This window comes from Protomyctophum parallelum (assembly GCF_964188405.1).
Source record: "Protomyctophum parallelum genome assembly, chromosome: 6".
In the NCBI taxonomy this organism is placed as follows: domain Eukaryota; kingdom Metazoa; phylum Chordata; class Actinopteri; order Myctophiformes; family Myctophidae; genus Protomyctophum; species Protomyctophum parallelum.
This window is the reverse complement of record NC_139701.1, coordinates 22,533,912-22,558,916: the sequence shown is the minus strand read 5'-3', so window position 1 is coordinate 22,558,916 and position 25,005 is coordinate 22,533,912. Positions and strand designations below refer to the sequence as shown.

At 43.8% G+C, this 25,005-nt stretch overlaps 1 protein-coding gene across 2 annotated transcripts; it reads right to left on the bottom strand.

Moving 5' to 3' along the window:
- Positions 1-378: 378 nt before the first annotated feature.
- On the bottom strand, positions 379-24,195 carry hdlbpa (high density lipoprotein binding protein a). Of its 2 annotated transcripts, none has more exons than XM_083767633.1 (28): positions 24,109-24,195; positions 22,395-22,466; positions 20,749-20,861; positions 20,474-20,640; positions 16,602-16,817; positions 16,308-16,514; positions 15,812-16,027; positions 13,646-13,852; positions 13,355-13,462; positions 13,165-13,269; positions 10,772-10,850; positions 10,542-10,681; positions 10,275-10,379; positions 10,030-10,143; positions 9,805-9,891; positions 9,596-9,727; positions 9,272-9,490; positions 6,013-6,234; positions 5,253-5,471; positions 5,009-5,147; positions 4,757-4,911; positions 4,569-4,673; positions 4,313-4,447; positions 3,151-3,294; positions 2,518-2,697; positions 2,191-2,307; positions 1,952-2,095; positions 379-1,872 (listed from the first exon to the last, which is right to left on the bottom strand). In XM_083767633.1, the coding sequence occupies exons 3-28, from the start codon at positions 20,822-20,824 to the stop codon at positions 1,783-1,785; spliced, it is 3,828 nt and encodes a 1,275-aa protein (XP_083623759.1). In that variant the 5' UTR covers positions 20,825-20,861; positions 22,395-22,466; positions 24,109-24,195; the 3' UTR covers positions 379-1,782. The 2 variants fall into 2 exon arrangements, with proteins under 2 accessions (XP_083623759.1, XP_083623760.1); XM_083767634.1 differs by having other exon boundaries at positions 13,646-13,849.
- Between the last annotated feature and the right edge of the window lie 810 nt (positions 24,196-25,005).

Sequence of the window (25,005 nt, the reverse complement as noted above, 5' to 3'; positions counted from 1 at the left end):
AAAATAGCCGATTTGCTCGTCCTCAGATGAAGTAAATTCATTGTCAATGGCATTTAATGTTTGTGTTGTTACAAAATAGCTGATTTGCTCAGACACATGACATAAATTCACCATTCATTGTCAATGGCATTTAATGTTTGTTAGCACCCCTCAAAAATCAGACCTGTGTGAAGTGAGGGGCACTTACATCATCTCATTCCGTCCAATCACATTTTGCACTGTGCAAGGTGTTAAATCATGTCCAAGTCAATCTTTGCAGAACTCACATCATGTTTAGGAGAACGGCCAATTAGGCCCAGAACTAACATTTACATCAAGTTAACTGAACAATTCCATTAGCTTGGAATGATGTCCAATAAGGTCCACAGACAACACAAAAAGGATTTTCAATTTTTATTGACTTTTTTGGACAATTTATTTTCCAGTGTCATCCATAATCTTTCACTTTTCTGGTATTTTGCATAATCTTTCATACAAGGCTAGAATGATAAAAAACATGATAGGCTGATGCTAGATCTTGAACTAGAAGCTAGCAAGCCTAATCTGCACACATCTTGGGTAACACAATTCTGACAATGTAACTGAATGCAATGACTGGGGCACCTGATCCATGAGCTTTCAGAAAAACAGCATAAACCTTCCACTTATCCAAAAACTGCATCACCTTGTCTGATTTTTATCATTCTAGATAATAAGGCTGATTAAAAAGGGCCATTGCTATGCAACAGAACAATCTGCATAGCAACTGGAAGACAAAGGGACTGGACACTGACCCATTACCAAGGATGAAGAACACAACATCACTAGACATTTAATTGGCACAGGGTGGTCTGCTCTTTCAGTTACATGAGCCGTTTTTAAAGTAAAGCAACAAGTTTAAAATTCAGAACAACAAAAACAAAGTGTGGATAAAGGTTGGTTTACAGTTAGTGTGAGGTTTGATACGTTGGAGTTCCTTCTGGGTCTAGTGTTTGTAAGAAACAGTACAGTTCCGCCGTGACCTCCATAGCATCTGGCAGTTTGAGTGTGTGCCATTGTGTAGTGGCTGAAACCTTTCCCCCCCCACCCCCCCCCCCTCCTCTCGCGCTCTCTTAAACAACTTTGACCAATTCATAAGGCTGCAAGGTACATGCCACTGGTTGACCATATTCACAGAAGCACAGATACAAGCAAATGGGAAACGGCTGGGACTGGGACAATCACTAAAATGTGCTTGAAGGCTAACAGTTGACAGATTTCACTCGGCTACATGAGGAATGCAGGAAGGGGAGGGCTTATGAAACAGCTGGCCACCACATTGGTCAAATGTCATGTCAGAACCAACCAGCCAGCAGTAACTCAATCCCTTTGCCCTAGCCTGCAAAGGCAACTACGAAGGGCAGCTCAGTAAATTGAAGAAACTTTCCGAGGTTGTCTGGCCACCTTTGCATTTGGTATAACAATTCAAACCACAATGACATGTTAGGTCTAGCAACATTTAAACATGGGTCATACTGCCTTTATAGACTTAACGCCAACAACCCAGCAATATATATCTTTTCCTTTTTTGCAGAAGACAGTATTGTTGAATGCAGATAACAAAGCTCACAAGTCAATTACAGTTTCCGAAAGCACTTCAGATTTCATCATGATTCTGCGAAGGCAGACGAGAAGTAGACAGGGAAGCATGACAGTCTCAGAACTGAAGCCTTCGAGGGTCAGCGGTCAGTCCAGGTCAAGAAGGGGACAATAAACAGGGAAGATTTGTTGGGTTTGAGTTGAGGCCCGTCTGAGGGAAGCCATTTAGAACCGCTTGGGGCCCCATGGAGAGGCTTTGGTCGCCACTGGAGCTCCAAAGCTGGGGAAGTCTTCAGAGCTGCTCATATCTGGGGCCTAGGAAGAAAAGGAGGGGGGGGTTATCATCTCTGCACAAAAGAACTTCTGATTTAATTCTAAAGTAAAAATGTATCACCTTTTCACTGCCAGTGGTCCAGGGGGCCTCCCTCACCACAAAGCCCTTTGATGGTCCTCGGGGTTCATCCCCCGAAGCACCACCACCGCCGCCGGGGGGTCTCATGTAAGCCGTCTTTGACTCATTCTCAATAACGTCTGACATCTGAAGGCAACAACACACATTCGAAACCAATTATAGCACTCATCAAAAAGGCTGACAGTTCTGATGAAAGACAGGTGTCAAATATGCCCACTTACATATTCCTCTTCCAGATTGAGGAGATGGTCGATGGCTTCGTCCACAAGCTCAGGACGTCCTGTGACAGTCACTTGGTTGGGGTCTGCAGCCCCAGGTTGGGGGAACCTGAGATCAACCTGCACAAGGGGGGAAAAAAAAACAAAAAAAAAAAACAGTACTTTTAGATTAATCTGGAACATACTGGCTTTTGACATTCTCCATTTCTTCTCAAAGAGTAAAGACAGATTCATACTTAGTTACAGTGGCACACATACCCATGAACAAATAAGTCTAAATCGGGCTTATGACGTTTATACATAAGTTGTGTTTCCCCCACCCCCCCTCACCTTGAACTCGTCCATGATCTTGCGAATGCCCTTGCCACGTCCTCCAATGATGCGGGCATGAACCCTGCTGTCTAGAGTGATGTCTTCAGAGATCATCTCCTCCAGCTCATCCACAATAGCCTGGATAGCATCCCGTGCACCTGTAGCGTTTTGTTCATATCCAGTAATGGCAATCTGGTCCTGTGTGGGGGGGGGGTGAATCATGGCAGCACAAACAGTGTTAAGGCACAACATTAATCCCACAGTAATTTACTGATATTGTCTTATGTGCAGACAATATCCATAACCACTGACTTTCGGGGATGAGATATATATATATACACAAAATCTAAAATGACAGATGCTTTCCCGGATTGAAAGGTATAACAAAGTATACTACTTTTTTTTTTAAATAAATGTAAAAAATATTTAGTAAAATTCAGAGTTGCGTTCGCAATTTATATTACATAAATTATACACCGCTTTAAGTGGTTAGGGAACGGATTAAACTGTGCCTTCCTGTTGAGCACAAGCCAGTGTTGCTTTTGGCAGCAAATTTTGATTTTAGTTTAGTCAGTCTTTGGAATAAAACATAATTTAGTTTTACTGAAATATTTTAGTTGACTAAATCATGGAATCAATGGAACACCGTACCTGGTTCTCGTCATTCTTCTCTGGAAACTGGATGTTAACATCATGTTCAGTGCGAATGTTGGTAATAATGGCACCTTTGCGACCAATGATCTTAGGGTGATACTTGGGGTCCACAGTGATGGTCAGCTTGAAGCTCCTGAGTGCCTGTAGTTAAGACAGAAGCATGTTGTTAGGATGACTGACTTTGAGTGGTGCAGCCACTCCAATGAACAGCAATGCGTGTCCCTATGTCTGTCTGTTTAGGGTCCCTATGTCTGTCTGTCTAGGGTACCAACAGGTGAAAAAGTGGCATTGTTGAGCTTCACACTGCACAGGTGCATCATGGGAAGCAGAGATGTTTTTAGTAACAGCAATGTGTGTCCCTATGTCTGTCTAGGCCAGGGTACCAACAGGTGACAAAGCCATGCCTAAACTTGACCTCAATACTAAACTCATAACAAATGATAAACATGACTCAACATGATAAAAATGACTCACAATGCATTTTAAAGAAGAAAAAACAATTAGACTTGCTGAACCAATGAGGCAGCTGGGAGAACTGGCGATGAAAATCACCTGCCTCCCATTGCCTGGGAGGACGTTGCTTGCAGAACAAGCAAGTGTCTGCCAGGTTATTGTGTGGCAGAAATGTTCAGTTATTATAGAGGCGAGTGGAATCCGTAGTTATGCTCTGGCCTGTGCACGCAGTTTCACTCCAATCGGTCAAGGAGATTAGTTGTTCACAGACGGACAAACGCACAGACTGACAGGGGCGAAATCATAGTCTCAGCCAGAGACAATATCCAGAATCTAAGTTCCACAAATCATTGAGCTTGTAGATCAGCAAATCTTGCTACGAAAGTAAAGCCAACTTGACTACAGCGAGTCACAAATTAAAATATCATGTATATTTTGTCCATTTAACTTCACCCAAACTAGACCATGTTCCAACAATCATGGATCTATCCAGGGTGTGAACTTCAGTAGAAGTCTCTGGTCAGCAGGTTCTTTCAAGTCAGGAAGAGCCCTGCAAAATCTTGTGGGCTTTTAAATAGCTGCAGGTGGGAATTGGGGGTCCAAAACAAAAACCAAAGCAAAGTATGAACACATTAGCTCTGAAGTTACTTATCAACTCATTCTATAATCGCAACATGTCTATTCCAATACTCCAGCCAGCACTGACCCGATCCTCCTGCTCAGACTGCAGTTCCTTGACGCGCTCCAGGAGACCTTCCTTGGCACGGTCCAGGTGAGTGGATAGGCCAGTGACAGCGATTATATCAGACTGCAGGTCAGGAGCAGGCACTTGAATATTAACCTGCAGGAAATGCATCAAAAACATTTTAAACAAAAACATTTTAATCATCAAAACCATTTTAATGTGAACAAACCCTTTAAGGATCTCTACTCCGTCTGCATACAAAAGACTCAATACAAACCTCAAATTCATCCATCATCTTGCGAATTCCACTTCCTTTCTGTCCAATGATGTAACGGTGTAGCTCAAAAGGCACTTCAACCTCAATAGTGATAGGAACCAAAGCCTGGAGGGAAATAAGTAATTTGAGTTCCAGCTGAGAAATGAAAGACTGCATGAGGAAAGAGTTATCCCTCTATGAACACCGACCTTTAGCGCCTCCACAGCGGATTCACACCGCTCCTTACGGCCCGAAAGCACGATCACATCACACTTCTTTGGTGCGGCTGGATCCAGGGGCTCCTTCACCTCTCCGTTGGGCTCGCCATTCTCCTCAACAGCAGCCACTTCTGCAGTGGGAGGAGCTGTAAAGGATGGAAGAGCAGTGTGCAGCAGGTGATCAGGAAAAACAAAATGGCCATTTGGATGTTATCAAGAAAGTCTACAGAAATGTTCTTTTACCATTGGGGTCCTCACGGTCTGGGAACTTGATTTGCACATTGTGATCTCTGGTGATCTGCTGGATCCGTGAGCCCTTAGGACCCATGATGGAACGGTGGAACTTCTGAGCAATGATGCACTCAATGGTCACTTGGGCATCCTAGAGGGGGGAGGTAAATAAATAATTAACTCAATGTTCAGCTTTTAATTAGTAAAGATCACAAAAAGAAGCCACTGGATGAAGCACAGTTGTGTCTCCACTCACCAGATCCTCGATTATCTCCAGCATGCGCTTCGTTGCCGCCTCCACGCAGTCTTTGGCTCCCTTGAGGGTGACCTTGTCACTCTGAGAGCCAGTACGAGGAAAGCTCACCATCACGCCACCATATTCGTCTGCAAGGTCCCTGAGGACTTGGCCACGGCGAGCCACAAAGTAGCGGTGGTGCTTGGGGTCGACAATCATGTGATCCTCCACAACGTTATCCTATAAAACATTCATATTGAGAAAACCACCCTAATGTCTACAAATCACAAAGTAGGGATTGTTGATCAACTACCAACTAGATCAAACTATCACAGCATTTGTGCACCAAACATCTATATTCAATAAGTCTAATGCTCCTTTATATAGCACCTTTCCCCAAATGTGCATCCCATGGCAAAGGAGACCATGCAAGGCACCAGCCTGCTCATCGGGAGCAGGTAGGGGTCTTGCTCAGTCTTCGGACACACTAAAACAGCGGAGCCAGGGATAAAACCGGGAACCATCTGATTCTCAAGCAGCTGTCCTACCTCCTGAGCCACTGCTATACCAAACAATCATTTTGATCTTTGTTGATCTTTTATTTTTCAAAAACTGCAGATCGTGGCCATTATCACCATCCAACAAAGTGTATAGGGCATAAGTGGTTAAAGTGAATAATGAAAATGCTTGTCTTATGTGCGGTAAGATTATTTTGAAGAAAAAGCCTGCGCGTGTATACTGGTGTCACCACTGTGTGACGTTGTCCAATAAGGGCTCTTACCAGACTCTTGATCAGCTCCTCCAACTCCTTCTGGGCCTCACGCACAGCCTCTTCTGTTCCAACCACAGTGATGAGCTCCTGATCCTGATCGTCCGCGGTAGGGAAGATGATCCTGGCACCAGTGCTGTCACGCACCTTGCGAATGTTTCCGCCACCTTTCCCGATCAGGAACTTGTGGTACTCCGGCTTGGCACGCAGCTCAGCAGTGTGGCTCTTTATTTGCTGGATAATGATTCAAAACAAAATAGTTAACCACATGAACCCTAGCATCCCTATGTGCACCAGCATTGGGAGGTTGTAGACGAGTTCTTTCCAGCAGAGAGATTTTGTGTAGAGGGAATAAAATCACACCCGTGTGAAGTGGGTAGTGGGGGTCCCCGTGGGGTCTCCGGAAGTTCCCAGACCCAGGTTGTGTTAGGTTGCGCACAGGGGGTGAAAAACCAACCGTGGTATTTTCATGCTCAGACGCACCCAGACAGCCACACACATAGCTCCGTAAGGGAGTGGTTGCACCACTCAAAAAGGGACATTAAAGTGTCAAGAACCACTTAAACCCATCTTTAAGTAATAGGTGGTTAAAAGTGGTTAATTATACAGTTGCAAGGTTTTTACTTTATGATGGCCCAAGTGAGTCCATCCGATCACCAATAAGGTAGGTTGCAAAGAAGCATCCAGTGTTATAGTCACTGTTAAAAGTTTAAAAAAAAAAAAATCACACCCGTGTGAACCGAGTGGTGCAACTCCCCTCTCCCCCCCCCCCCCCCTCTCTTCTCTCTCATTAGCAGGCAACAGTGCAGCACTGTCCTCTCTCTTCATTTCTGGCACAACAGCACCCCTACTGGTACTCATACTGGTGCTCATTAACGTCACATAGGTGAACACGGACATTGCACCACTCAAAAGAATATATATATATATATATATAAATAGAGAGACCAGGAAGTTGTACGTGTCCAAATTTGTGCATGTATAACTTCCTGGTCTCAACTGCGCATGTTTCTTTCCTTCCATGGAGCAACATGGCGTCGCCCGTACGGTCTTCGCGTCTCGTCCTCTTTAGACAGTCCTTGCAATGGAGGTCTGCGAGCGAGGAACCCGGATGTGAAAACATGGGCTGCGTTCGAATTGTTAGGGTTGTTCCCTACCCCCTACTCCCCATACAGGGATCCAGACTCTAGTGGACTCTATAGTGATGATTTCGGACAATACTCCCTGTATGGGGAGCACCGACTCCGACGTCAATATCGGTAGAGGGCGCTATAGGTCCGCGGGTTCATGTACTTTTTATTTGCATTGTAATCACCATAGGGTTTTTTCAGATCGCCTCATAAAGAACAGTTTGAAAAATAAACAAATCATCCCGGCCGTTTCACTCATTTGGATATATGAAGAATCAACTAACTACAAGAAACCAGTCAAAACCATAGACCAGGGGTCCCCAAACTTTTTCCTGTGAGGGCCACATAACATTTCCCTTCTCTGATGGGGGCCGGGGTCAGTTTGTAACAGAAAAAGTGCGATCGCAGGGGTGCCTAAACGTAAACATTTATTTTTTTCCAGAAAGCCACACATAACCAAAGATTAATAACCAGTGCACGTACTGTACATGCAGCACTACAGGGCTGCATAGTGAATGTACTGTACATGCAGCACTACAGGGCTGCATACTGTACATGCAGCACTACAGGGCTGCATAGTGAATGTACTGTACATGCAGCAGTGCCAGGGATTCCTGCACAATGTTGTTGGCATGGCGCTGCGCCATGCTTGAAATAAATCGCACCATGCCAAGCCGTTTCTTTTTTTTTAGGCCAGGGGCCTAGTGAATCATGGTGTGTGTGATATGAAATGTCCAGTACCTCCCCAGTGCCTCCCCAAGTGCCACCCCAGTGTCTGCCCTGCAGTGTCTGCCCAGTGTCTGCAAAGTGCCTCCCCAGTGTCCCCCTGCCCTGAGTGCCTCCCCAATGTCTCCCAGTGCCTCCCCAGTGTCCCGGAAATAGGTCAATGAAAATATGTTTGCAGGCATTTAGGCTTATATGTCTATGATAAAAAGGTTATTCTTTTAAAATAACATAGGCCTATGATTATTATCAATACATTAATATTATCTTCGTTATCCAGCAATATGAAAACAGTGCACCACCTTGACAATATGAAAATATCAGCAGCATGATTAACCACATGAACCCCCGCTAATCCTGGGGGGGTGAATACGACAAAAATAGCCGATCTATAAGCAACGCGACGTCCATGTTGTGAGCTTGTAGATCGGATACTTTTGGTAAAGACTGACCAAAAGTAGCCGATCTACAAGCTCTGCTCACAATACGGACGTTTGGTGTTAACAGAAACAGCAGTCCAATAAATTACTATCTATAGGCCGCCGCCTAATGAAGTTTTAATGTATTTACCGCAATTCAATGAAATAATGTTATAGATAACATATTTTTTTCATGGCAGGAATGAATGAATATTAATAAAACATATGTTCGGACACAATTAATGTGTCTCACATGCATGTATTTAGCCTACGTTTGTGATAAAGAATCTCGCAAATATATTCTACAGCAAGCAACTGATTCCTCTCCTAACGTCATGTGCTGGGCCTGCAGGTGATACAATGAATCAGATTAGTAATACTATGACAAATGAAGTTTATTATAAATAAAATAAAACAATTGCAAATAAATGCACAGATCATTTGTCTCGAGATCTGTAGCTTCGAGATCCGCCAGGGGAAAAAAAAGAGGGGAAAACGAACGTTTAAAAAGTACATTTGTGTTGATTTATTTCGCTGGTTCAACTTCTGCCTCTTCTGAGTTGGAGCCCTAATACTCTATGGTTGGAGCGCATGCATGCAGAAGCAGTGCATGTGTGCAAACGCGTGCATGTGTGCTCAAGAGCATTATGGGGCAGATTTGCTTCGCTGTGTTTTTGTAGTGACCATCGGATGGTCCCTACAATTCCCGGTGCATTGTGGGATACTTCAGTCCACTACATTAGGGTGCAAAAATGCTCACTACATATTCGGACACTAACAAAATGGCGGTACCCCAAAGTAGTGCACTATATGGGGCATAGGGAACGAATTCGAACACAGCCATGGTAATCTGCCCTATTCTGGCTGGTGCAGCCAACTACCCTCTATCGCCACCCAGTGGCAGTTAATAGAGTACCTCAGGGTATTTTCTTCTTTTAAATTGGCAGCCAGGTGAATGAGAGCTAGAAGTTGAGCCGAGCTAAAAATGTAACAACGCACCTTCTCCTCTGCCAAGGCCAGCAGCTGCTGCTTGGCCTTCTCCACATCCTCAATTGGGCCTCGGATAGTGACCTTGTCGATACCAGAGCCCTCAGTGGGGAAGTGGATGTGCACTCCACCACACTCCTCCATAATGGAGCGCACAAAACGGCCCTTTGAACCAATCAAGGAGTTGTGCAGCTTGGAGGGGATGGACACCTCCATCTCTGTGATATTTGCCTAAACACAGAATGGGAGATTAATTAGGTGTAAACCCAAAACTATGCTTCCTACACATCTTTAAAGTACTGTAGATGGACAGCACAGACAGAATTAAAACCCTACCAGCTCCTTTTGAATGGCCAAGATGCGAATTCGGGCAGCCTCGCAGTTGGGCTTCTTGCCAGTGATGACTATCATCTCAGAGTTGCTGTTCTCAGCAGGCAGATCAATTTTTGTGTTTGTTTCCTCACGAATCTGGACAGAAAAATAATTAGTATGAAACAGAATACCTTGGAACAAAAGTGTCATTATGTTCAGGGTCTCAAAGTTACCTTCTTGATGTTTGCACCTCCTTTTCCAATGATGTTCTTGTGGAATTGCTTGAAGATGGGGACTGAGACAGAGAAGCTGTTCTCCACCTGACCCAAGTGTGAACATAGCCAGTTAAGACACAATTGTTCATTGGTGTTGCATTATAGTATGCTACAGAGTGCACAATATTTAAAACACTGCTATACGGATTTTCCTTTCAGTTAAACATATCTTAAAGGGCATACCATGTCAGCCACTATCTTCTGCATGAACTTTGCGCATTTCTCCACCTCGGTCCTTGGTCCCCGAAGCTGAACAATGTCACTTTTTTGTGCTGGGTCAGGGAAATTGATGATGACCTTGAAAACGTAATTTATAGAAAGGTTAAAAACCATTAAAATGCCTTCAGTATAGACCTTTATCCACTTGGCCTCTGACAAGAGGCCACTCTCTCAGAGCAGTCTAATGAACATGACATGGTTAAACTCACCTCTGGGAATTTGTCTCGTACTTCCTTTATATTCTCTCCTTTTTGCCCGATGATGGCTCTGTGAAAACGCTGTTCAATGATCAGGTCCTTTGTACGCTCATTCTCCTGCAAGAGGAAATCAAGTTGGGCATCACAAAATCTAGTTTGTGAAATGTTAGGGGCTAAACCTAACCTTACCCCTCTCCCAACCCTTATGTCTAACCAATGACTAATCTAAACTAAGTATTCACCCGAAATGTTATATTTAAGTGCAGAGTTGAGACCTACCATGCGTGACGCAAGCTCAAGCAGCTCCTTCTTGGCTTCCTGAACACCCTGGGGGTCCCCCTCAATGCGGATCAGGTTACTCTTCTCATTGTCAGGGGGAATGCGGACAGTCACCTTGTGTGCTTCTTTGATGCGGTTTACTTAAATATTAGAGAATTTTCAGTTAGAAATGTCCAATACAAAGATGGTGATTAGATTGTCAGAACAGAACTTAATCTCAAGGTACTTACTGTTAACACCGCCTTTCCCAATCAGGTGTCTGTGGAATTTGGGATCCACACTGATTTCTGCATAGTCCATTCGGCTTATCTAATGGGAGAAGACAGACAGAGGTTTGAGATGAAATCTTACGGCTTGACTTTGTAAGACAAATGGTTACGTTTGTTTGATCTGGGATAATCTCACAAATTGCAGGACCGATCAGGGACACATTTTCTTGTGAATGCTGTTCATAGGTCAAGGATGCACATTAACACATTTTATTCACGTCTAATACTTAAAATATCAAATCTATTTATATAGCACATTTAAAAACAACTCTCATTGTACCAAAGTGCTTCAAAAATGCAATACAATACAGTGCAGAAGACGTCAATAATAAAACAGGCATATAGGACGGAATAATCTAAAAGGAAAGGTGCAGGATCATGTCGGTGGTGCAAAGGCTTGTGAATATAAAAATGTTTTAAGTTGTGATTTAAAAGACTCAACGGAGGACGCAGACCTAACCGCGAGGGGAATTTTGTTCCACATAGTGGGGGCTGAGACAGCAAAGGCGCGGTCGCCCCTGAGCCTCTTTTTTGAGTGCGGAACCCCTAAGAGACCCCTGTCTGCTGACCCGAGGGTCCTGGTAGAGGGGGGATAGGATAGGTCGTTGATGTAGGAGGGGGCCAGCCCATTGAGGGCTTTGTACACAAACAGGAGGGTTTTGAACTGGATTCTGAACCGGACCGGCAGCCAGTGGAGAGAGGCCAGGACAGGGGTGATGTGGTCTCTCCTTCTGGTGCTGGTCAGGAGTCTGGCTGCTGCATTTTGGACAAGTTGTAGACGAGACAGGGATGACTGACTAATCCCAGTGTAGAGGGCATTACAGTAGTCTAACCGGGATGATATTAGTGCGTGGATGACTATTTCAAGGTCGTGTGGAGAGAAATTGTTTGTTGAATTTAAACGCCAAAAAAAGTCAAAAAAGAAAAGTTAAAAAAAATACTCCTAGATTTTTGGCGTGGGGTTTGACAGAAGTGGAGAGGGTGCCGAGATTGTTTTGGATTTGAGTAGTGGAATCAGGTGGACCAAATAATACGACCTCAAACTTGCTGTCATTCAGTTGGAGATACTTTTGTGCCATCAAAGATTTGATGTCAGTAAGGCAGTTATTTAAGTTGGTGAGTGTGGAGTGGTCATTGGGTTTCAGGGGGAGGTAGAGTTGAGTGTACTATACTAAAATATAGTATAGTACTTAAAATATACTCATACATCATAGACTGTGGATATTCGATATCCACATGGGAGCCACGATGACATTTATAGGGGGTTCACACTGAGACGGACTGAATCCGTTTCATTGGAACCGTTTCCGAATACGGTTGCCTGGTCCCCGATGGCCATGATTCACATTGCCCGAGATTCAACAGCGCACCCGGGTACACTTGCATAACACACTTTAATCCTCCTGATGACGGTGTGCTTGATGGCTGGCGCGCACGGACACTGACCATCAAATGTGCGACATTGTCTCAAATAAACACACTGAATTGCATTGCCTCTTTGGCTTTTAGCCGTTATTCACTGTGTCAGTCAGTTCTGTGCTCCAGTGTATTAGTTTGCTATGGATTCTACTTTAGCATTATTATTATTTTGTTTTACTTTGGAAACTGTGCCAAGCAAAGCCCAAGAGCCACGTGTAGTCCGCAGAATAAGATCAGCACGGTGCTGCGTGTATAAGCAGATTCAACAGGAGAAGGGCGGCGTTGAGAAATGCGCTGGTGTTACGCATCGTGCAGCGGCTGTGTTTTTTTTTGTTGACGCTTGGCTCGTCGACTAGAGATTATGTCACGTTCTTTAAAAAAAAACAGTCCACTTCCTTCTTTAGGTACGCATGCATTCACATTGGAACGATCCGTATCTGAATACACTTCAACGGTCCAGAGACCCTCCCCCCATGTGGTCCCGGGGACGGTTGGGCGATCCGCTCCCAGGAACGGTACGCATCATTCACACTACCACAACATCTGCCAAGTGGTCCCGAGTGCGCACCCGGGACCATAGTGTGAATCCCCTATAAATGAAACCCAGTCTCGTTTGTCTTTTTTTACACAGTCTCATTGGAGCAGTTTTTCAAACTGCCAATGTAACTTCATGCTAAATACACTTGCAATATGAATCTACACTCTAGGTGAATATATTTAACTCGTTTGACTGCCATTACTAGTTTTCAGAAACCATCTAAAATAACAGTATGGTGACATGAGTCGTATGGCTCAACTTGCTGAATTGGAACTTGAGCTTATGACTCAACTTGCTGAAACATGAACTATGAAATGCAAAGCTTTTTGAAAGGAAACCGTAAAAAAAAAAAAAGAAAGGAAAAGGCAAGAACGCATTGAAAATTGATGAAACTCACCAGATCTGTAACAATAGCTTCAATCTGGGTATGGACCATCTGCAAGTCTTTGGTGGGACCCTCCAGGGTGATCTTATCTTCTCCCTCAGTGAACTCAATGTGCACCTGAATACAAGAAGAGGCGTTTAAAACCCAAAGCCAACAGCCAAATAAAGTGCCCTATAATATGAAATATATCTTTTCCACAAACCTTGGGCATTTGCTGGGTGATCTTGGCCAGATTCTGCCCCTTCTTGCCAATAATGAAACGGTGAAGCCAGGAAGGAGCTGAGACTGAGGATACAGTATAGCTGTTGGCCTGCAAACAAAAATGAGTTTCTCATGATATTCGCTGTCATGTTTTCCCTCAAGATGCTACAGTGTGAATTAAACTTTATTATACACCAAACATAGCTGATCAAATAGCATCCACTACTATACTCTAAACTTCCAAAGTATAAAAGGCTTACGTGGGTCTTTTTTTTAATTTTTAAAAACATACCTTGGCATAAACTTCGGTGAGTGCCTGGCCTAGCCGGTCTGGCTCCCCACGAAGGATGACAGTTTCTGAGCTGCTGTCAGAGGGTGGGATCTCAACCGAGACGCCAGTTTTTTCCAGGATCTCCTGCAGTGTGTTTCCCTTGGGGCCGATCACGTACTTATGCTGTGACTTCTTCACCTCCACTGCGATGGTGGTGGTGTTCTTCTTCTGACGAGAAATGACAATCATAAATATATACACACACACACACACACATATATATTAAGGCCGTCAAAGTTAACGCGTTATGCCAAATCCTTTAACGGCGTTAATTTAATTAACGCCCGGTGAAGTTTGACAGAACGGATGAGAGACGCATGCATGTTATTGTTGCAGGAATGCAGGCAGCCAGTGAGATTCCAATAGCCCCGCCTCTCTCTCATTCCCCCCTCAGTCCGTCACTCCGTCAGCCTGTGTGGGCACTGCAGGGTGCGGAGTGTAGTGTGGACACAGTTGAGCAGTCGTCAGCTAGGCTGAATGCCTCCGTTGGGCTCGTTATTAATTAGCTCCACAATGTGTAAGATCAGAAGCTCTTTGAAGTGGGCATTGGGCAAAAGCAAAACTCTGACAGTTTTGGTTGACAAACATAGCATGGTCTGTGTAGCATCGAGCTTTCACAACTAACTGCTAAAGCTAATGTTGACAGCCTGACTGTGCGTGCTTGCAAGAAAGAGACAGAGAGGCAGGGGAGGGGGGGGGGGTGTCTTGTCTGAGAGTGTACACACTGTGTGTGGAGAGTTGAGTTTATGATTTCAGCATTTGAGTGGTGCAACCACTCCAAAGAACAGCAACGTCCCCATGTCCCGATGTTTAGAGTACCAGTAGGGGCAAAAGTGGCGCTGTTGTGCCAGAAACAAACAGAGAGAGAGAGAGAGAGAGAGAGAGAGAGAGAGAGAGAGAGAGAGAGAGAGAGGGCAGTTGCACCACTCCGTTCACAAGGGTGTGATTTTTCCCTTTTCCATGGCATTTACAATAAAGCAAGCATTCTCCCATGTTGATAACAGTATTTCAAACTTGAAAAGCAGTGGTTCTGAACCAGTGGTCCGGGGACCACCAGTGGTCCCTGAGGGGGTTCCAGGTGGTCCCCAGCTAAATGATGGAGTTTGTAACCAAATGAACCCTTATAGATCTGTAACTCTTGAGTGTAAAATGAAACCAAGTGTGTCCATTTTACACTTTCAAGAGTTGAATAATTGTTAAACAGCTGCATTGCTTAATTAGAGAATGTAGAACATTTTGATCAAATACAGCATGGACAAATTCTTTAGTTTGGGACTGGAAGGCTAAATGTCATTAAATGGTGGTCCTTGAAAAGTACCATCAACTCATGACTCTTACTAAACATTACCAAAACTAAAATAAATATTAAACTTGTTTTGGGGCGATACAATGATCACTGAATCCTCATAGTGTTCCCAAACTTCCCATGCTGGTCCGGATTCTGTTTACCGTTCAGAATGGGTTTAGATTCTTCCTATTGTATCCGCTCATTTCCACTCACGCACATACATGAACACAAATGAGGGACACTCGGCTCAGCTGCCAGAACTCTGCCGCCCCATGACAAAACCAGTAGTGGGCCAACACAACCACAGGATCCATGTTTTAATAGAAGAGCAGGGAGACACCGCAGTTCTGCAAGTTATATTGTACTAGACTGGTCACCGGACTACTTGGGAACGATGCAAGTCGGAAATGCATGCTTCACCTGGTTATGCAATACCCGTTGATGACTGGACGTTTGGGCGATTCTCAAGATACGTGAACTACAGATGTGCACATGGATGGAAGGATAGAGATTGGATTCCCCAGCTTTATATGAACACAAACATTGGCTGATCACCATAACGATGATTTGATTGGCTGAGCAAAGTACATATTGAAAATAAAAGTGAGGGCAGAAACGTGAAAACGCCAAAAGTGATTGGCCGGAAAGACACGTATGATGATTTGATTGGCTGAGCACGGAATGTGATTTATGATGCGTGTGATGATAAGAGCACCCCTCACTTCACACAATTGTGATTTTAAGTTAAGGATTTCAGCGTTTTAAGATTTAATGCAATCAAAAATAACTGTCTCACAATTTAGTCCCTTAAACATATATAGCTTGGTATACTGGATTACCTTCTCTTCATAAATCTTCTTGATCATAGCCACAGCAAGGGCCACCTGCTCTTTCTCCCCAGTGATGACAATCTCTGTTTTGTTGACGCTCGGTGGTGGTACGTTGATGCGTGCTCCAGTCTCCTGCATCATCTCTGCCACCAGCTTGTTGTAGGCACCGGTGAGGAAGGGGTGGTACACCTTGTCGATGTTCACCCTCTCCACTGCACGTTTGTCCTGAGGGAGGAGGAACACAAACACAAACACACAAACACGCATACATCAATTGCAATTCAAAAGAAACCCCTACTAGGGAAACACAGCTCAGTTTGAACTGATGATAACGGGTTAAAGATCTTTACTGCCTCAGGTTATGTTCAGTTAAAAAAAAAAAGAACAACAAGTAATTCTGGTCTTAAAAATACTTTGTAAGCTTTTTTCCTGTGGTAGATAAGATAGCACAATATACTGTAGCTGTTCTACCCTTCTATTGCAGCCGTTTGGGCTTCTGGGTTACCTGCTCAGCCGAGATCAACAGAACCTCGTGCTTGGCCTTCTCCAAGCCCTCCTTGGTTCCAGAGATTTTGATGAGGTTGCTGGGATCGTCAGGTCGTGGGATCTGGATTTTAGTGGCAGTCTTGAGCTCAAGCTCCTGAAGCTTCTCCCCATTCTTGCCGATGACAAAACGATGATGTTCCTTGGGGATGGCAACAGTAGCCGAAGCCTGTTGAGGACAAATACAGTTGGCATGACCACTCAAACACCTAAAATTAGTCAACATTTCATTTCGTTGATGAGCTCTTGTCTTAACCTGAGTCTGCAATCGGGACACAATCTCCTTGCGGGCCTTCATCACAGCATCCAGCTTTCCAGACACCATGATGGAGAGGCCCTGATCTTTAGCCATGGACAGTTCCAGGTGGGCACCGGTCTTGTGCATGATATCCACACAGACCTTCGCTTGGTCTCCCTCCCCAAACTGGTTGATGTCCTTGTACTTGCGCTCTTCCAGTGGCACATGGAAAACCTAGTTCAGATAATAAATTAACACAGGGCACATTGGCACAAGGCAAAAAGTATAAACAGATGATCTATGGTAAGCAGCCACCTAATCTAAAAACAAATGTTCTGTCCTGAATGCAATTCAAATTGATCCCCTTTGAAAACCACTGCATGGAATGAATGACTGAATGAGTTACTAAAGTTTAGATAAACATGCTACTGGGCGTTATGCTGAAACAAGGAAACTCCTTGTCAGACCCGTAGGACAAGTCCATTCCAGACTGTTGGACTGCAAGGAACAATACATTCAGATTTACTGTACAGCTCACATGTCATGTCACAGATTACTGCAAGATACATCTGGCATAAAATGTAGGCACAGCCTACATGTCAGGAAAGATTTTTTTTCTCAATCGTCAAAATCAGTGATCATGTTCCAAAGTATGCCAAGCAGTTTATCCATAATCAAGGTTTGATTATGGACAGGGCTGCACATAAGTGGTGCGCCACGGCGCATGCGTCGTCAAAATTCAAAATGCGCTGTCAATCAAGCGCCGGGAAGCGCTTCTGCGTACCAACAGCTGGGGCCGCCCAGAATGATTATTATGGCCAGAATACACACTAGTAAATTCTGTGGCGAGAGCATTTCCCACCGACTGCCACTCAAAGTGGCTACTGGCCAATCACAGCACGTCTTGCGAGAGTGCACTGGCCAATTGTGGCCAATCACAGCGCATTCTTACTCCAACGAGGGAGGTTCCAAACCATGAATGCTGCTGGATTTTTCTACAGAGAAAGTTACCTGACACATTATTCTTACAGTATTACAGCCAAACTCTCGTCAAAATGTCCAAGAAGCAAGCGCCATTAAGTAACTATTTTGGTGTTCCAGCACCACCACCTCCAGAGAGACGCCAAACGGAACCACCACCTGAACTGCACAGAAAACGTGCGTTTGTGGAAAAGTGGTTGGATGATGTCAGCTGGCTCCAAACTAATGCTGAGCGCAGAGATATGTGGTGCAAACTATGCCGTGAGCATCGATAAGAACTGCACCTTTTATACAGGGATAAATAATTTCAGTCACCCAGCTTTTCATAAGCACGAGAAAAGCAAAGAGCACGTAGTTGAAAAAATTAATAACTAACATAACAATAGTGGAGTGGGAGGAGTGCAAAGCATTGCGGACTGGCACTGCTGCTGCACAACCTGAAGCTTATCAACAGCGTGTCCCGACATACTGTCCCTTATTATCGTAAAGTCGGGTTAGTGTACATTATTTATTTTGCACCGAGGATGTGTGACTGTGTTGACTGTGTACATCGCCTCGGCTAAAAACAAAAGGGAAGCCTGACGTATGCTTCGACTTACGACGTGTCGTATGTTAAATAAATATCTGATCTGCAAGCTCACAACGTATCACCTCCGCAACACGTTGTAAGCTAGTAGATCGGCTATTAAAAAAAAAAAAAAAAAAAAAAAAGTATCTAAATATTGCTTTGATGCTCATATTATCCGTAGGAAGTATTAAGAAGTTTGTATTAGAATATGCATATAGGGCTGGAATACACATGGACCTATAGCTGCAATTTGCAACTCTAGATTTTTTTTAAATAATGGGATGAATCTAGAGTTGCAATACCCTCCATTGACTCCCCACTCATCCAATAAATATTGTTTTGCTATAAGTTATTCATCCCTCTTTTATCCATCCGGCGAGACTGGTCGCCGCATTTTAGGAGCACCAAGTAACTCCTCCAGGTGCTCCTCTGAGTACTAGACCAAAAAAGTTGTGTGCAGCCCTGATTATGGACATGCTTTTCAAAATAAAATAAATTGCTCATGATTAATAACTACAGTAGGTTTTGATTATGCAATTGCACTTTCATTGAATTGAATAATGTAAGTTTTTAAACCAGATGTTTTCTGGGAATGTCATAATAGGCAACAGTCACAAACATTGGTCAACATTCAGCAAAAATAGATGATCTACAAGTTCAACATTTTGGCAATTAGGGAAGATTCACAGAGTCCGAATACGATTGCCTGGTCCCCGCTGGCCATGATTCACATTGGCCTTGATTCTTCCACACCCGAGTACACTTCATTAAACTGTATTCAATGCTTTCACATTGCAACGATCTGTATCCGAGTACACGTCAATCGGTCCGGAGACCACCTCCATGTGGTCCCGGGAATGGTTGGGTGGTCCTCTCCCAGGAACGGTACACAACACTCACACTACCACAACATCTGCCAAGTGGTCCAGAGTGTGTATCCGGGACCATAATGTGAATCTGCCCTTCAATTCTGGGACGCATGGATGCATGGCGTCTCCACATGCAGTGCACCACAGAGCAGGGTCCGACTTGCACCCACAGTGACAGCTCAATCAACCTGCTTTGTCCAGAGCATGACATTCACTTTATCCTGTGGGATTTATGCAATTATTCCAGCTCTTTCAGTCACAGATTGTTGGTTCTGGACTATGCTCTGATTGAACACGTGCTGCCGTCTGATTCACACGCATCCAAAGCAGGGCTCCAGACTAACTTTTTTCACCAACGTCCCGGAACCGTCCCAAAATACAATTTGAACCGTCTCGAAGTAAATTTACACAGTCCCGGGGAAAAAAAAGGACCACTCAGATTCCAAAATTAATAACTGTATTCCTATTGTAATAGAAATACAATACATGCAGTACATTATTTGTTTCTTCTGTAGATAGAGAAAATACACTGATTTAGTCAAAATGCTCCCAGATGAAAAATAGGGCTGGGTTAAAAATGTGAATCGAATTAGAGGCTTTGTAATTAATTAATCGAAATTAATCCCATTTTAACCGCATATATTCGACCTGAGAACAGTGATATTTATTTTCAAATGGATTTTGTTATTTTGGTGAATCAATGAATAGTGACTACAGTAGCTTATACAACTTTGGTGGTAGGCTGCTTGATCAAGTGTTGTGGTTGTCAACGTGTTTGACTGACAGCACTGCAGACAGTGCAAAAAGTCTCAGCAGCGCTGCTAGTCTCATGCTGCTCAGCGCTGCACACGATATAGGCCTACGCATTTTCAATGCAAAAACTCCTCTCATCCCGTAACCGGCCAGAATGGGATACCTTTACGTCCCAAATAGATATTTTATAGGCCCCGGGACGCCGTTAATCTCGAGCCCTGATCCAAAGCATCTGATTTTCACATCAACTAACCACCCCCACACCAACAACAATTTCCATTCCTAATTACTTGAGCAAGCAGAGCGCGCAAGTACTGTAATCGTCCGAGTATGTCGGTGTTGTCCGTCGGCCAATCAGGGACCACCATTCTTGATGACTTAACTAAGGTACGTTTGGTGATCGGCTGGGTATGCATGTAGGGGTAAGAATGGTGATCCCTTATTGGCCGTTGATGGTGACGTAACTAAGGTACGTTTCAAGGTTGGTATAAGGTAAATAACGGGTCTAAAGGATTAAGAACAGCAGTTGAAATAAACATTAATTAGTAGCAGTACTTGTGTGCAAGGCACAAGTTGGCACCTCAACAGAGTGCATTTCTAGTTTGGATGCATGAGGTAGAGGGAGAAAAGGAAGAGACCGGTCAACAAAGCTCACATAGTTTCATACAGTTGTGCCAGCCTAGAGCTAGTTTTACAGATGCTGTGAAAACATACGGTACCTGGGTGATAACGGATGACTTGAGAGGACGGATCTTTGAATTCCAGGCACCAGCTGATTCCTGGCTCCCAGGAATCACCTCTGCCTTCTCAGGCAGAGGTGGGAAGGCATCCTTGTAGGTAGGAAGGCTTTCCTCTTCCGGAGCACCACTGGTTCCTGCCACGGGAGCTAAACCCAAAGATATACAAGACTGAGATAACTTCACCTCAGATGAGGCATGCGCAGTCAAATGTGGTCCTGAGCTATTAAGTTCTCAACCCGTGGGCAAATACTCACCACCATCCTGATCCATCAAGAGACCACTACGGTGCTCATTAAAGCTTTCCTGCGTAAGTACGGCGATTGAGCTCATGGTTGATATCCCACTTTAACACGGAGTCAGTGTGCCACTGGAAAATAAAATTAACATATTTTATGTAATGGATGTAATGGACCAAATCAGCATTTATCTGCAAAAACTTCTTTATGAATAAAATAAAAATAAATAAATAAAGAGAAGAGAAGAGGAGTAAAAAACAATGCATGGCATACATCAACAATGAACAGGGGCACTGAAAATAATCTGACCCCCAGCAGATGCATGTATGAGCAGAGCTGCTGGAGGTCAGGACAGTTTGACCAGCACAGACCAAACTGCTCGAGGGCAAAGGACACGTGACCATCGGTTGCATGCCCGTTTAAAAAGGGTGTGAAATAGGCACGTTTAACATTGTAAACAAGCTTATCAATAGGTGGACTTTGAAATTGTGACCATTATCTAATCTTTCTTTATCAAAAGAAGCCATGCTCTGTTCTGATCATTTACCATGTCAGCACTATGAGAACGTGGTCTGATTGACAGTCATTAGGTCTCTCACTGTCTTAGTGTCATTGAAAGAAACTGATTAGCCCTCTCTACAGTCCATGTCCAGGGTTATTCTAAGCCTTGCTGCTAGGTGAGCAGGCTCCAAGGTTAAGACAGGATTTCCCCACTGGCCCCTGACCCCTCAGTATATCCACATAGAATGGGATTAAAGTTAGCAGTCCACCAATTAAGAGAACTGCATTCCTATGATTTTGAGTGATCATTATCCAAAGCTAGAAACCACAGAACCGTAGTTCTTATGACCCAGTAGTAAAAACTTGCTTTTTAAAGGTTTTAAGGTCTTACTGATCCTTTACCTCTATGTGGCTTTATTTCACAGCAGCAGGCTAGAACCCGAAATGGTGTGCATAGACACCTCCCGTTAGATCGACCATTACTAACCCTATCTCTAACCTAAACATAACCACAAGCACGGGCACAACGCATCCCTCACCAACCTTAATCTGGTCGTTTTAACGCATCCCTCACCAACCTTAATCCAGTCGTTTTATCGCATCCCTCACCAACCTTAATCCGGTCGAACTAACGGGAGGTCGAACCTTAGGGCAAGCCCCCCCTCCCTTTAGGTATTATTATCAAAAATCTTTTCCCTCAGGCTTAGTATAAGACAGACTGTAAACTGTATATACAGACTGTAAACCGTTTCAAGATATATTTGTGATTTGGTCAAAGTATGCTTGCATTTTAAAAGCACGAAAAAGAGAACTCCCATATGTTATGGAGAATTGCCCCCTCAATAAACACCAAGTTAAGAAAAGGGCAATGCTAGGTTAAACCAGTTTAGCTCACACTTGCATTAGACCCTTTTAGTGGCCTCTTCCTCACCAATGCCTCCCTGAAGTTAAGACGCCTGTACATTACAGTTCAGTGTAGTGCAGACAGATCCTGTTGCGGATGCATGTGTGCTATAACCTTCCAGATCAAATGGTATGGACAACATTTTGAATCAAGCCAAGATATCTATCCAATTATTCTACCCAACTGGAACATTGTCTGGTGCTAGAACATTTGATCTAGGTGTTTGGTTGGGCTTCCAGAGGTCAGAGAATTATCTTACCAGCTAAATGGTCAGTTACCAGTTAATCCGTCCTGTAAAGCTGCCTGTTGGTGTCAGCCTGCCAGCTTTTGCCTAAAGACAGCAAAACAAAAAAAGGATGAATATAGGCCTATCATACATTATTTTGATCATAAAAGACAAGTGCAATTCACCCCTGTATTGCAGAAAATAAGTGCACATGCTTTTACAAATGTATGAAACAAAGTATCCACCTGATTTATTAATGCTAAACATGTTTGTTAGAGGTCTAAATAAGGCGGGTGAAAAAAATAACTGCTTTCCATTTTGACAAAATGAATAGCATAGACACAGATGCCACATCTCTTGCAGTTTTCTACAAAGTACAGTAGTTATTGACAGACTTTACAGAACCATAATGTTGAGTCATCTTCTGTATACAAACGCCACGACTACAAGCAGTTTGAGGGGTAGCTATATCAAATTCTGAATGACAATCGTAACCCAGTACAGTATTATAATGTAATGTACAGTTTATGATGCACATTACAACCACCAGTCTAGTTACTAGGCCAAACTAATTCAATAAAAGGGTGCATAAATAATACTAGTGATGTGAGAGTGAATGGTTTTATTTTCAGTCGACTTCACACACACCCAGCTTCACAACGCTGATCAACATTTTGACAGCTACACAAAAACATTTAATTGGTAGCTGCCTAGCTGGTCGCTTCGGTTGATTAAGGCGTTAAGGGTCCGATCTGCTCGTATCGATAGCAAGAGAGGGGTCGAAAGGGTTCTTATGTCAGCCCTCAGGTATAATGCAGTCTGCATTGATGTCGCCTAAATCCCGGATTAAGGTATTTAAGCCGCTAGGTAGCTAGTGTTAGCTACTAATTATACGCTACGTGGTTAGCTGACGTTGACCGAAACAAATAAAGAAATAAAACAGCACAATGCACCATTACAATTGGACTGTAAACTACCGCCCGTGTCAAATGTCTACTTGTGCTTCCCATCATATGCACGGGGTTTCATAGTGAAACGTAGCAGTTCAACAGATCATGCTAGTTAGCCAACTTGCTAAAAACTTTGCCCGTGTATTTGAGTGCTTATGTGACACGTAGCCGTGTAGGTGGCTACAAGCTAATGCTAGTTAGCCTGGGGGGAAAACTGTCACTAACACAGAGACTTGAAGTAGTTACGTTAGCTAACGTCATAACCACGGCGGTGTAGTGTAATAAACACACCGCGGTGTATATGCAAGCAAAACATGCCAGTGCGTTGTTGTTCACCGTCTTGCCAACGGTCAACTACGTCTAACGGAATGCGTGTGCACACTTAACACCAACAAAGTATTATGGTCAAAACTGTAGCATTAGCAGGCTAACATTAGCCAACCTTAACAGTTTGCGCTGGCTTAATTTGTAGTTCTCAGCGCGAGCCTTTCGCGTTGACAAAAGAAATGACGTATTTTCGGTGGAACGAGTGTCCATGAGGCTCGCGGCGACACACAAGAACAAGTCGTTTTTGCCGAGCGAAGGGCTCGCGCGACCAACTATAAGTGAGCCTTTAAGTCCACGTAGGCATAAGGACCACAGCTGACACGGAGTCACAGGGCCACAATGTGGCTACAGCTACATTCTAGCAACACCAACACTTATACACTTTGTACACTTCTATGCATAGCCGATGCTGCGTCACGCGCTACATAAAATCACGTTACAGAATTGAATAATGTCAAGACACAACTTACTTATTTGTACGTTCTCGTCTGCCCTAAAGGTGCAGAAGCTGTGATGAAATTCCACTGGCGAGAAGGTGGGATTGAAGCCTGACCCATATATACGAGAGCCGCCCACCAATCATGGCCCCGAACGTCACGTTCGGGAGGTCCGGTTACAATTCACAGGTTTTTCGTGGACTGAAAAACTCTTGCATAACTTCTTCTGGGATTCATTTTGTCACATCGCCTCGCTGACATTATGCAAGCCATCTGATTTCACCGACACCGTTTGTTACCACAAAACCATTGGTGACGCTATTTTTTTTTTTTTTTTGCAAAAAAAAGCAGATCTACAAAGTACAAGTTCATGTGTCTGGCAGCTTTACACTTTGAGCATTTGGAGCTTGTTAATCTGATATAATCATAACATTTTAAACCAGTCCATAGCCTACTTTAAGCATGTAATCATCACACCCATGGTTACTGAAAAAAAGCAACAGATCTATCTGTGACAAGCAAATGTAGACAAACCAACCTTCCTTTCCTCAGAAATGACCAGTGAAGTTTCATAAATAAATGATAACGTAAGATTCATGAATCACCTGAAAGCACACATTTATCGCCTGAACACATTCCCCATCGCAAATAACAACAGAATAGCCTAAATAACACACTATAAACAAAAAAAACATGGTCCCCAAGGCATGCTGAGAATCTCCTACTCTGGGGGGGCCGGGGGGTTAAGTGTTGCTCATGGACACGTCACACATACAGTAAAAATGAAAGCCTGGTACCGAGGCTAGTGGCTACACATACAGTATAGCCGGGGGCCGAGAATCAAACCTGGGCCCTGAGGAAGGGGTGGGACAGCTTCAGCATCCGAGGACTTTGATTGGTGAGTGGGTTACTACTGGGGACACAAGCTGA